Source organism: Zalophus californianus, chromosome 4, assembly GCF_009762305.2.
Source record: "Zalophus californianus isolate mZalCal1 chromosome 4, mZalCal1.pri.v2, whole genome shotgun sequence".
Classification (NCBI taxonomy): domain Eukaryota; kingdom Metazoa; phylum Chordata; class Mammalia; order Carnivora; family Otariidae; genus Zalophus; species Zalophus californianus.
Window position 1 is genome coordinate 40,916,953 of NC_045598.1, and position 13,878 is coordinate 40,930,830.

The 13,878-nt window shown below is 51.7% G+C and overlaps 1 protein-coding gene across 9 annotated transcripts in view; it reads right to left on the reverse strand.

Moving 5' to 3' along the window:
- Window positions 1-13,878, reverse strand: part of TTC39A (tetratricopeptide repeat domain 39A) — a 52,814-nt gene that overhangs the window by 37,080 nt on the left and 1,856 nt on the right. The window contains exon 1 of one of the 9 annotated variants that reach the window (XM_035726975.1): window positions 4,068-4,359. The exons of 4 other annotated variants lie outside the window; for them this stretch is intronic. In XM_035726975.1, coding sequence (XP_035582868.1) covers window positions 4,068-4,105 — 38 coding nt within the window. In that variant the 5' untranslated portion in view covers window positions 4,106-4,359. Of the gene's footprint in view, window positions 1-3,085; window positions 3,196-3,502; window positions 3,928-4,067; window positions 4,360-13,878 lie in introns of those variants that run through there. 4 more of the 9 variants (XM_035726976.1, XM_035726982.1, XM_035726978.1 and 1 more) reach the window with 4 other exon arrangements.

Here is a 13,878-nt window from a genome sequence, read left to right on the forward strand (position 1 = left end):
CAGAAGTGGAGACAGGGCACTCGATGAAACTTTCTGGAAAAGATGGCACTGATCTGAGGACAAGATGGGCAAAGAAGTCCAAGAAGGGGAAAAAGGCGAGCAAGGAGCTAGAGTCATGATACCATAGTGATAAAGAGGCATGAGCCATACAGGCAAGGTGGCAAGACAGGCTCTGGAAGGTCTGCTAAGTGGTGTGAGGTGGGGATGTCCTGGCTGGCTGGGGAGCTCAGGAAGGCTGGGGACACTGGTCCCATTTGATTTAATGATGGCATTAATAGCCACCCCTTCACCATCATGAGATTCTCACTTCAGGTTCTAAACTGATAACTGCCTTGTTTCACTTCTCCCACCAGACCAGAGGCAGGTGTGCTTATCTGCATTTGACAGATAAGGAGATAAAGACAATGAAGATAAGGAACCTAGGGAGAAGACAGAAATGCTTTCCAAAAAAAGCAAGCTTGCCAAACCTTTCTCCTCCCCTGGCTGTGACTGAGCTCCCCACTTCTCTGCAGGCTGTCCTGTGTCTTCAAGGCCTTTCTGCTCCAAGCCACCTTGCCAGCCCAGGTTAATACATTACTGAGCTCCTGAGGGGTTGATGGTGGCCTTTCCACTGTGCCTTGGAGAACCTGAGACACTGGGGTGCCGCTGAGCTGGATGGAGCATGGAGCAGGGCTGGTGACCAATGCCAGGAGCTTTGGCATCGTAGGGGAGGGAGGCTTGAGGCTGGAGTGAGAAGGGAGCTGTCAGGCGGCCTGGAGTCACCCCCCTCTCCCCATCCCTCCCCCTTCCCAGCTTTTGTCTGTCTGGAAGCTGCTACCCTGACACCTGATGCGCAGGATGAATGGAGCAGGGGACCTCTCCATCCCCACTGGGGCAGCAGACGCAGTGCAAGGAAGTCACTCAGGGAGCAGACTGGAGCCAGAGGTGGCTTTTCCTCCCTGCTTCACCATTCAGGAGGAACTCTGTTCGGGGTGTGGGGCGGGGAGGGGAATCTGTCCATGGGAACCCATCCCAAAGTGACCTCTCTCAATTGCACATATGATTGTGACTCTCCTTCCGAGAATCTCCCTTAGCTGTGAATGGAGTATGATGTGGCATGGAGTGATGTGACAGGGTGTCGCGCAGTGTGGCCTTCGAGAGTTCTGAAAGCGGAAAACCATGGTTGCAAACTGCAGCTCAGCAATTACTCATTAGAGAAACTTGGGAAGGTTCTTTAACTTCCATGAGCCTCAGTGTCCTCATCAAGAAAACAAGAATGGCAGTTCCTACTTCCTAGGGTTGTTGAGAAGAATGACTGAGACAATGTAAAGCACAGTAAAAGTACTCAAGAAATGTCAGCCATTGTTACTTTTTTTCTACGAGAATGTGTTTCCATCATGTCTGAAGGAACACTGCTTTTATAAGAAAACTAAATGACTTTAAAACATGTAGTGTACATATCCTATGACCCAGCAATTCCACTCCTGTGGGGCAACCGAAAAGAAAACTCACATATGCACAAAGGACGACTTTATGAGAGTATTTACTGTTTGAATAGCAAGACTCTGGGAACCACCTCAATGTCCATCAAGAAGGCCAATAAACAAATAAATGCGGGACTCTACATTGGGCGGTATATCATATATCAGGGAAAGTGGGGACCAGAGCTGCAAGGATCAAGAAGGCTACATCTCAGAAACCTGAAGCTCAGTGAGAAAAAAAGCAAGCTGCAGAATGATTCATGCTGGACGACTCCATTTATATAAAAATTTTAAAGTCAGAACAAGCTTCATTTTCTTAGACTTATACACACTCAGCGAAAGAATAAAAACAGAATGACAAAACCAACTATATTGTAATAGTGTTGTAGGATGACAGATGGCAGCTACACTTGTGGTGAGCGCAGGGTAATACAGAGAATTTGAATCACTATGTTGTACACCTGAAACTAATGTAACATTGTGTGTCAACTATACTCAAATAGAAAAAATTAAAAAGATAAAAATGCAAATGCCAAAATCAAAATTCAGGACAGCAATTATCTCTGGAGAGGGCAGAGGCGAGGGTCCACAGAGGCTTCAAAAGTCTCTGCTACAATTTATTTAACAAGAAGAATATGAAATAAGTGGGCACAATGTTGACATCTGAAAAAGCTGGTGGCAAGGGCATGAAGTTTATTTTATTATTTGCTATATTTTTCTGAAGGCTTAAAATATTTCATAATTTTTAAAGTGGTGGAGATTTAAAGTTTGGTTTGTTTACCACTGACCCTCATATACTGGGCTGGGCCCTGAGCAGGCCTTGGGAGTGTTTGTTGAGTGACTGAGTACCTATTGTGAAGGTGGAACTGCTTTGCCTCTGTTCTGCTCAGACCCCACCGGGATGGCACTGACCAGAGACAGGGGCAGATGGACCTGTGTGGCCTCAAAGAAGAGGGGGACCTGGAGGGCATGCAGTGGGGGGCAAGGTATGGTTCAGTATGAGGAAGATCCACCAGTGCTGGAAGACTGAGCTTGCTGCCCTAAAGGCCCATGGAGGGGCCAGAGGGGCCTGCAGTTGGAGAGTGGACTCAGGCAGGGATATGAGTATGCAAGGAAGAGGCATGGATTTGGCTTCTAGCCTGGGAGTTCAGTATTCTTTGATAGGTGCCCTATTCCATGCCTGCCTTCTCTCCTGGCAGCTTCTTTTCTGGGCACACTAGGGTGGTGCTTAGTCAGGGCTGGGCACAAGGGACCTAACCAGGCTCCAGATGTACAGACTTCAGCTCAGAGCAGGAAGGGAGCAGCCAGGCCTGGCCCCCCCGTATTTTCCAAAGGAGGGACCAGAAGTCCGGGGAGGATAGGGGCGCCTGGGTGGCTCAGTTGGTTAAGCGACTGCCTTTGGCTCAGGTCATGATCCTGGAGTCCCAGGATCAAGTCCCGCATCGGGCTCCCTGCTCAGCGGGGAGTCTGCTTCTCCCTCTGACCCTCCCCCCTCTCATGCTTTCTCTATCTCATTCTCTCTCTCAAGTAAATAAATAAAATCTTAAAAAAAAAAAAAAAAAGTCCGGGGAGGATAAAGGATGTGGCCCAAATCATACAACAAACATGGTCAGGGAAAAACTCACCAGGCAACCGTCCCCAGGGCCAGAGTGTCCCCCAGTGACCCAACTTCTAAGCCTTCATCCAGGATGCACACACAGGCGTTGTGGAGGCTTCCAGTTGCAGCTGGCACCAGCCCCCCTCACCTCCCTGTTCACATATTAGCCCTGAGGCCCTTGGCAAATATTGTCCCTGGTGGTGAGGCTCCAGGTAGGATGGGCACACCTCCCAGCTCACCTGAGCCTGATCTCCACCCAGCAACTGCCCAGCTGGGCCCTCAGGAGCCGCTCCCTACTCACCTGCGCCCAGGAAAGGGCCAGCGGCTTCTGGTCTCCCAGCTGCTAGCAGCGATCACTGCTACAGAGGCAGTGTAGGGATTCTACCGGGTTCCTCAGTGGGGTGGGGAAGAGCAGGAGAGCCATACTGGAAGTGACAACACCCACCTTTACTGCCCCAGTTCCTGCTGCGCCCGATGGGCACAGCTGATTCATATCTTAGCCTTTTAACTCCTTCAGATATCCCGAAGATGAGGCAGTATGGCACGCGGGTGGGGGCTCTGGCATCAGAGAGAGCTGGATTCAAATCCCAGGCCCACCGCTCACCTCCTGGGTAACGGAAGGCAAGCCACGTAAGAGCTATGCCTCAGTTTCCTCAACTGTAACGGAGGTGAAAACAACAGAGCCCACCACAGGTGTAAACGCCACAAGGGGAGGAAGGCGGCTCTGACGTGGCCGTTACTACAGCTCCGTGAGAAAGTTGGGACCCAGAGGGGAGTGCCCGCCCCAGGATTCCCGGAGCCTCTACTCCCCTCGCGCGAGCGTCCGCAGCCTCCTCCCCGCTCCCCGGCGGCGGCGGCGGTTCCCGGAGGCCGGGCGGGGCGCCGGGCCGGGGGGTGGGGTGGGGTGGGGGGCTGGGAGCCGCAGTGCGGGCCGCGGGCCGGAGGCGCGGGGGAGGCCAGGCCCCGCGCCCGCCCCCCTCCCCACGGGGCCGCCCCCGTCGCGCACTTACCCCGCGGGCAGGGAGTCCGCGGCGTCCGCCGAGCTCATCGCGGAGTGGGGCGGGCAGGGTGCCCCCGCCGGACGCCAGCCGCGGCCCAGGTGCTGCCGCCGGAACCCTGAGCCGGGCGCTGTGCGGCCGAGCCACAGACGCCGCGGCCAGGGAGGGGCGCGCCGGGGGCGGGGAAGGCGGCGGGGCCAGGCCGGGCCTCGGTCGGCTTGCCCGTGGAGTGGGGCCGCGGCCGCCGCCCGTCTGCGGCCGACTGGAGGCTGGGGCTGGGCGGGGGGCGGCCGCGGGATGCGCCCCCACCCTCAGCTCTCACAGGTGAGAGGCCCGGGCGCCCAAGGTCCGCCGGGCCCATGCCGAGTGCCCCCGCTGCGCAGCCCCCAGGGGCGGGAGCTCGTTCCTTCCTCACACAGCCCCACCTATTTGTGGCCAGAAAGTTCTCTTAGACCTGAGGTCCACCTCCCTGTCACTCTCCCCTTCCCCCCCCCCCCCCCCCCCCCGGCTCCCGCCTCGCAGCGGCCCCCACCTGAGCCCTTCGTCATCCTACTGCATTGGTGGGGGGGCATTCACGCTGAGAAAGACACAGCCTCTAAAGTCAGGCTTGGGTTTTAATACTCCCTTTTGCCCACTGCCTGACTGCGTGCAGCACACAAGAAGGCAGAAAATAACGCGGTTTAGCACTCACTGTGCTCACACAGTAGTTCACACTCGCCTTCTCAAATCATCCCCCTAGCTGCCATTTTACAGACAGAGTTTGTGACTTGCTCAAGTTAACTCACCTAATAAATGGCAAGTTGTGATTGGAACTGGCCCTCCCGACTCCAGGGTGGACACTCCTGTCTCTCTTTCCCCCTTGGTCCTCTCCCCTCTGAGTCCCCAACCCCTATATGAAGTCACCCATAACACTCCTCAAATGCTCACTGTGTGCATACCCTAAGGTATCTGCCTAGGACCAGGGGTGAAGCCCACCTGGCCTTCTGGCACAATGAGCCACTGGTCCATGAAGAGTTAACCAGCCACCACTTCCAGGCCCCAGATGCTCTTAATCATGACTCATCAGAGCATGTGGCTGCCATTAGAACTGTCCCTTTACAAAGGCAGGGGACAGAAGGAGGAGGGACTCCAGCGCTCCTGGAGTAACCCTTAGCTCCAGGATGTCAGAAGAGGAAGCAGGAAGAGCCTATAGAGGCAGGCCTGGTAGGAAGAAGGCTGTGGACTAGGTCCTGGGAAAGCCAGGTAGATTAGGCCTGGTGGCAGAGGGGAGAGGTTTAGAAGATCACTGTTTAAATCTAGACTATCTGGAAAGGTAGTGAGTTCTTATCCTGCCCATATGTGAACAGAGGCTAGATGTTCACTTGCAAGGATCATCCTATGTCTGGGATTCTCAGACATGGGGACAGAAAAGGTAATTAACTACAAGGAACAGGCTATGATGACATACACCATCATCTGGAGGAATCCAGATCAGGAGTACAACATAGACTGGAGGGGTGGGGGGAGGGCTTCCTGGAGAAGGTGGGCACAGAGTTGAGCCTTGAAGTTTATATTGTTTATACACAATAAAGTCGTGGAGAGGGTGTACCAGATGGGAGAACAGCATGGGTGAAAGCAGAATCGGGGTGGGCAGAGGCATACCCATGTCAGCTGGTGTTTGTGAGGCTGGTGAGAAGACCAGCCATGTGTATGAAGAGGAGCCTCAGTAATGAAGCTGGGGCACCCTATCGCATGCCATGCCCATCTCTGGGCATTTGTACATGCTCATCCCTCCACCTGGGACACACCTTCCTCCCTTGTCACTTATTATTCATTCATTTAATCAGGGTTTGATCCAGAAGCTTACAATTGGAAGCCTTCTTTTTCAACAAAAGAATACAAATTTACCAATATAAAACTGCCAGAGTCCTCCCAGAGCCCCAATAAGGGCCAGGTGAGTGAATGGTTCTGAAGCTTTACACTACGTTAGTTACAGGTAAATCTTTATTGCATTTGACCAACATTTATTAAGAGCCTGACATATGCCCAAACTCCTACCTGCCCTGCAGGTTTCAGTTCAGACAGCACATCTTCCAGAAAGCCCTCCCTCCCTGGCTGGGTCAGGGGCTTCCTGGGTACACACTGCCCTAACCCCCTCTGACCTAACCTCATCATGGGGGGCTGACACCACACCATCTGTGTGTGATGGTGGTGGAGTGAGTATGTGATTGTCTCTGCCATTAGACTGGGAGCTTTTGGAGGGTCCGGTCTGGTCAGACTTCTGTTTCTGATGAATCACCGAATACCAACATTTGGCCTAGCACTTTACCATTTCCCTCTGAGGTAATGATTATAATAATGACTGGTGTTCACCGAAGGCTTATTACACGCAACACATGTTAAGTGTAGAACACGGGCTATCTCATTTAGTGCTCTCTTTTAACCACCTCTCTTGGTTTTTTTTTTTCTTTTTAACCACCTCCTCATCGGTAAAACGGAAATACTGCCTGCTTCAAAGGGTGGTTGTGAGGATTAAGAATTCCTGTATCTAAAATGCCCAGCAGGGGCGCCTGGTTGGCTCAGTTGGTTAAGCGGCTGCCTTTGGCTCAGGTCATGATCCCAGAGTCCTGGGATTGAGCCCCACGTCGTGCTCCCTGCTCAGCGGAGAGCCTGCTTCTCCCTCTCCCTCTGCCTGCCTCTCTGCCAACTTGTGCTCTCTATCTCTCTGTCAAATAAAAAAATAAAATCTTTAAAAGTAAATAAATAAAATGCCCAGCCTAGTACCTGGCAGGTGACACAGTGCTGTGCGGTGCTCTGGTGGTGGTGGCCATGAGGCAGATGCTATTATTCTCCCCTTTTGTAGATGAAAACTGAAGCTAAGCAAGATAAGCAGCCAAGCTGCCTTTGGAGCTGGAACTCTCCCCACATAGCAGTGGCAAAGATGCTGGAGCCACTCACCTGATGAGTCAGGGCAGCAGGGTGGTCCACCCTTCAGTAGGGCTCCACCCGGGGAAGCTCCCAGCCCCCAGGAGCTCTGGCTCAGCCCCAACCCTGGGGAGCCTGGGAGTCACCATTATTTCTGCCTCCCAACCCAGGTGACTCTCAGGTCACCTGCCCATTTCCACCTCAAGGCGAAAGCCAAGCTCCGGGGACTAGGAGAGTACATTGAATCCCAGGTTCCTTCCTCCCCTGCTGGGGGAGTTTCCTGGTGCTTTGTGCCTGAAGTTGCCAGGCCTGCTTCCTCTTGCATGTTCTCCCAAATCACTGGGCTCACCACACCTGATGGCAAGAACAAATTGCTGGGCTCACCACACCTGATGGCCCTGAGAACCTCCATGGACTACTTTTACCTGTGCCATCTATCAGCTTAAGAAGGCCCTCAATAAATATCTGTTTAGTGAAACCTCCTCAGGATGCTCCCAAAAGCTCCACAGTGTCTTTATCTCCCATCCCACAGTGGCTTGGACCAAGTGTGACTTGGACTCAGGTCTTGACTCCTTATCCTTTAGGAAAAGTGTGTGGAAAGGGGGGGTGGGCCACAGAAATGGGGGTGTGAGCATGTGAAAAGTGAGGCCATTGTTGTAGAAACAGCTTAAGTTGTGAAGTCTGCTCTGCCTCTACCTCTCTGGCCCTGTCTTCCCAACTGTAAATCTGGGATAACAGTGCCAGCCTCGCAGGGATGCTGTGAGGCTTTACGGAGCACTACTCAGGCGATGCCTCGGCCCCTTCCCCCTTCTCCCTCTTCCCTCTTCTCAGTCCCTTTCTCCAGCCCTTTCCCTGGCATGAAGCAACCACGGACTAGCTCTCTCTACCAGCCCAGAACTAGCCAGTTGGACTCCAGAGACCTCCCACCAACCCTGCTGGGCTGGTGACTATACAGTGGGTTTTCTTAAAGTGAGTGAGCCCCACCCAGCAGATTGCAGGCTTGGGCAGGTTAATAATACACAATCAACAGACCCATTAACAAAGGGCCCTTGAACAGGGCTGTGACAGTCACAGTTCTGAAATATCCCTTAGCAGGGGCTCTTAGAGAAGACCTAGGCCTACTTGTTGGGCCAGGCTCCTCCCTCCTCATGAACTCTGACCCCCACTAGCTGTGTAACCTTGGGCAAGTTACTGCCCCACTCTGGCCGTTAGGTTCCTCTTTTCCCCATATAGAAGGGAGAGAAGGGTGGGCCAGGAGCTCAAGGCCCTTCCTTGCTCTGATGTTCTTGGTTCTGGGATCTGAGCTCTTGTACCAAAGTCTGGTCTCCCAGAGCTGCTGAAAGTGGATCTAAGGAAGGAGCCCCAGTCAGGCACAAGGGACCAGGAACAGTTTTGATTGAAAAAAATAGGCAGAGCTCTAATGAAGTGTTTCAGGCATTGAGTGGCATCCTGTCAGGGGTTAGAACTTGGGCTGCAGAGCCAGGAAGATGTAGCTGGACTCCTGGCCCCACCACAACCTAGCTGTGCAGCCCCAAGCAAATCACTCTACAAGCCTGAGGCAGGGCAGGGAGTGGTTCAGAGAGCAGGTTAGCACCCCAGCTCTGACACCCTGGATCAGTGACTTCAACTCTGAGATGGGGATGATGATGGCACCAACCTCATTAGGCTGTTGCAAGGATTAAATGAGGTAACATACATAAAGCACTTGGAACAGGGCCTTACCATTAATCTTTGAGCTTTAGTTTCTTCACTATAAAGCAGGGATAACAGGATTCTTGTGAACATTAAATAAGCAAATGGACCCAAAAGAGCTTTGGAACTGTGCAAGGCTGTCCAGAGAAGAGGAAAGTCTCCTAAGATATGCATGTAGAACTGTCCAGGGCCACAAAGACATCCACTGGATACCTGCCACATACCTTTATGGCAAATGTGCTACCTCCCACACTGCCACGGGAAGTAGAAAGCAGCACCATCTTTCAGAAGGGGAACTGGAATTTTGGACTGGAAACCTTAGAAAGGTGACCCAATACACCTAGACCACAAATATGTCTGAAGAAATAGTCACAAACATAAAGATTGCTGGTACAAAGATGTTCATCACAGTGTTTTCTATAATAAGGACACAGCTAGTAATAACCTAAATGTCCAACAATAAAGAATTATTTCAGTGAATTATAGTGAATTTATAGGGTCAAATATTCTGCAGATATTTAAATTTTATAATTTCTTTACCCAGATTACTATATTGTGTCCCAAGTAGTTTCTCTGCTCCAACCCCTGTCCCCTTATTGTCTTCTCCACACAGAACCAGACCCATTTGATCTGATCATGTCACTCATCTGTTCAAAACCCCACACTGGCTCCCCATGTTGTTCAGTACAAAAGCTAAAGTCTCCACATGGCCTCGAGGCCCTGAATGACCTGCACCCCCATCTCTCTCTCTGACATCATCTCCCTTCACTCTCTCTCTCATATTCAGCCACTCTGGCCTCCTTGCTTTTTTCCAAATATGTCAGGCACACTCCCACCTCAGGGCCTTTGCACTTGCTATTCCTTCTGCCTGGAATGCTCTTCCTGCAGATATTCACATGATTACTCCTCCACCAAATGGCTTCAGATCTCAGCTCAAATGTCACCTTCTCCGTGAGGACTTCCCTGACCATTCTATTTAAAATGGAACCTTTGCCTTCATCCTCCCTATTCCTTCATCCTGCAGTATTTTTTCCATAGCACTTTCTATCTTACCTCCTGAATATTCTGCTTATTCATTTATTTTCTGTCTCTACCTATTAAATTCTACACTCCACAGGGGTGGGATTTTTTTTTTTTTCAGTTTTGTTCTCTCATATATTTGCAGTGCCCAGAACAGTGCCCGGCACGCAGTAGGCGCTCAGTAATTGTTGCATGACTGAGTTTCCTGGAAGGTGGGAAAATATTTAAAAAGCAGAATACAAAGGTAGTACTAAAAAGAAAACCCCAATGTGTATGCATTTGAGAAAGCACAAGGAGGCTCCATCTCCTCATCTATTAGAATTGGAGACAAGAAGACCTCCCCCGTCAGAGCTGAGGTGGGTAGAAGGTGGTGAGGCATGTCAAATCAGGGCTCGGCCAAGGGCAGATCTCTCTGTTATCAGATCACTGAGGCAACAGGGTGGCAGGCAGTAGGGCCGTTGTAGAGGCCGGGGCCTAGTTCAGAGGGTCCAGCGGAGAGAAGCCTGGGCTGGAAGGAGCAGTGGCAAGTGAAGGAGAAGGGGGATGATTTGAGTGCAGTGCTGTGCACTGAGCCTGTGGAGAGGTCATCCCTCTTTGACTGGCTTGTCCTGCACTCAGGGACAGCGCTTGGGTGTGCCCTTCAGTCACACAGGTGTAGAGGAAGTACCCACCCACCCATTTTCTTGGAAAGACAGCAGTTACCCTCATTCTGAGACTTAGACGCTCTCTCTGGGGGAGGGTGTTTCTTAGCTAGGGATGAATTCTTGCAGGGGGAGGGTCTTGCCAGGGTAGACTCCGGAAGGGAGGGAGAGGGACACCTGAGGCTATGGGAGGGAACAAGCAGGGACAAACTTCCTTTCGTGGGGAAAAAGGGACTCACAAGGTATGGAGCATCTGGCTCAGGGTTACCTGGATAGGGCACCTGATGTCCCACTCACAGTCATAAGTCCTAATATAATTGTCCTCCTGGGGTACATGGGACAAATCCAGCCACTAAGTAGGAAGGATTTTACCTAAATACAATAGATTTCTGAACTGCTGTTTTCATCTGAAGTGGGAAGGAAGGAAGATGTGGGAAGACATCCACCAGGCCCTCCAGATGTGGAAGTTTTGCAGTTAGGCTCCTTCCAGGATGGCTGAGGGGCTTGGCAAGGGGCCGTAGAATCCTAAAAATCTTCTGTTACTCATTCCTTGCTTCCTAAGACGTTTTAAAAAGTTACAGATTGGTTTTAGGTCAAGCTAGAGAGGAATTAGGAGAAGGGTCTGTCCCACCCTTGGTCTGGGGTGATACAGTGACGAGCTTCAGGGACTGTTGCCCTGTAAGCCCTGCCCCCCCAGGTGGTGGTAGTCAGGCTGAGAATGGGGCTAGGGCCGGCAGTCACAACTGCAAGAGAGTCCCACAAGAGACTAGTTCCCAGCTCCCAGGGTGGCAACAACAACTGGAAGACCCTCAGAGGAGGGTCCAAGCAAATCATATTTTGGGTACTTCGTGAAGCTATGACTTTATGTTAAGGTCCTCCTGTTGGCCACGGTTAATTACAATATCATGCCCCACCCCCACAACTTGTTCTTAGGGGTACTGCCTCTCCTTCCCTCCTGCCCAGCCCCACTGGCAGAATCGTAGGTGCCTCTTATTTGACTCTACCTGTCAGGGCACAGTGACTGGTTGAAGGAAGGGTCAACTGGAATATTTCCCTGAGCTTTTTCAAACAAGACTGGTGGAGGAGCCCCTTCCTCTTCTGGCCTGGGGCACTAATGACAATAATCAGTAACACTCCTGGGTCACACTGACTATGTGTTAGGCACTGTGTGCTTTACATAAAAGAATTCATATAATCCTCACAACAACCCTGTGAGGCAAGTCCTAACACTAACCGCGCTTTACAGATGAGGAGAGTGAAGTATGGAGAAGTTAGATAACCTGTCCAAAGTCATACTGCCAGAAAGTCCCAGAGTCAGGACCCAAAATCTGCCTGTGCGGCTCAGGGTACTACTGTCCCAGGACTTGAGCTTGGAAGCTGCTAGCAGCCATGCCTGCACAGAATGGAGAAGAAGTAGGTGAGCATTAGGAGAGAATGGAGCTGACCGCAGAGAGAAACTGAACTGAGCAGCAGAAATATTCAGGGGAAGGACAAGCAAATCACAGATTTGGAGATAAATCAGGAACTGGCATGCTGGCAGAGTTAACATCGCAACCTACATAATCTATTTCCAACTGACCTCAAGACAGGACCAAAAATGTCCCAAGTCGGAATCCCTCTGTAACTGATAAAAAGGGACAAAGGTGACCTGTGGGTTTCCCACAGCATCCTCCCAAGAGATAGAGGGTTTGAAGGCTGCAGTGTGCCTCCCACACCCGAGCCCTCTCATACCCCAAGCAGCTGCTCTGGACAGCAGAAGGTAGATCAGAACCCTGGGATCAGAAACCTCAATATCGTAGAGCATGGCAATTTTAAATCCCGAGTCTCATGATTCACAAATGCCTTAATTCACAGAATCTGAGACTCACAGAGGTGAACACTCAGCCCTGGCCTCCAGTCCGGATCCTGTCCCAGGGAAGGAACCCCAAAGCCTCTCCAGGATTCCAGTCACCAAATTTGAAACTGCCTACCTGGAGGCATCTGAGAGCTCCTGGAGCTCAGGCTCAAACGCAGGGCAGGAAACTGGGGCAGCTGACCGCAGCCCCAAGGACCCCGGCCTCTTTGGTTGGGCCCCTCCATTCTCAGAGAGGCCCCTCCCCCCACAGCAGCTCTGCTGCTTAGTTACTCTCCCAAAAGCCATCTACCCATCTACATTTTCCCCTTTGCTCCTGGTGCTGCCTCCTACAGAAGCAGCCATGGGGGGGGGGGGTGCTACTGGTTTGGCTAGGAAGGGGCCCCGTTTGTAGCATGAGTAGGTGGCAGTCCCCTTTGTAAGATGTGTGGGCATCATTTCTTTCTCCTAACACTTCCTGGCTCTCCATCCTCATGCCCGGAATCCCACCCTTGACTCCCAAACCTTTCAGAATCCCCTCTGTTCAATGGGAATACCTTAGTTACCTCATACCACTGCCAAGAAGGAAGTGAACACACACCAAATATGCCCCAGTGGCTGTCTGTGAGGTCCTTTCCGATGTAACTTCACTAGGTCTTCCTACCACTCAGTGAGTAGCTATTATTTTATAGCTGAGTAAGCTTAAGTTCACACAGACCAAGTAATTGAATCAAGGCCATAGAGCCAGTAAGTGGCAGACCAGGGGCTGGGCAAGCTCTTCACCCTTTGGCCATGCTATGAGAGACCAGGCAGTGTGGTGGGTGAGGGGTAAGGGTGAAGTCACAGGTCCTGAGCTGGGAGAATGGAGACCTGGGTTTGTGCCTCAGAAATGAGACTTTGTGGGGACAACTGGGAGTATTCTCTGGGTTTTTGTGTCCAGCAAGTTCCACCTGAAGTATAAAGGCACATGTGTTCAGGCCCTCCCATATACTCCCTCACCCAGGCCCACGGAGGATACAGGTTCCTCTACTTGGCTAGAGACTTCTTTCTTCCTCTCCTCTTCACTGTCTCTCACCTCCCTTCCATCATTAGTGATTCTGAATCTCACCTCTCAGCCTGTCTATTCACCACTTAGCAGTTCTTCCTCCTTAGCCTCCCCCTCTACCCCACTCCCCCACCCCCGCTGCCCCGGCATTCTCCTAATCCACACCCCAACATCCATCCTGGATCATCACGCCAGCCCCCCCTCTGGTCTCCCTACCTCCCTCCACACTGTGACATCAGCAACATACACACATTTGAAACTCAGAAGGTGCCTGGTGCCTACAGGACAGAGCATAACCAGGTTCTCATAGGCAGGGCAGGCCTCAGGCAAGAAATTCATCCGGACATAACCATTCTTTTCTACCCCAACCAGGGGATCTCACCTTCCTCAGAAATTGTCCCTTCATGTCCTCATCAAAGCCGAAGCACACTCTAAGCCCCTGTCCCCTCCGCATGTGTAGTGGGGAGACAGAAAAAGGTGACCCCGATTCAGTGTTGAAATGGTCTGTCCCCCAGCAAAATCCTTTCTTCCTCAGGTAGCAGGGTCATCTTTAAATATGTAAATCCTCTCCCTGACGCCCTCTAGTGGCTTCCTGACACACAATGAAATCCAAACTCCTTGCCCTGTTCTGGGGCAGCCTGCCTCCTGGATCCTATCAGACACTGATTCACCTCAAGGACCTCCTTTCTG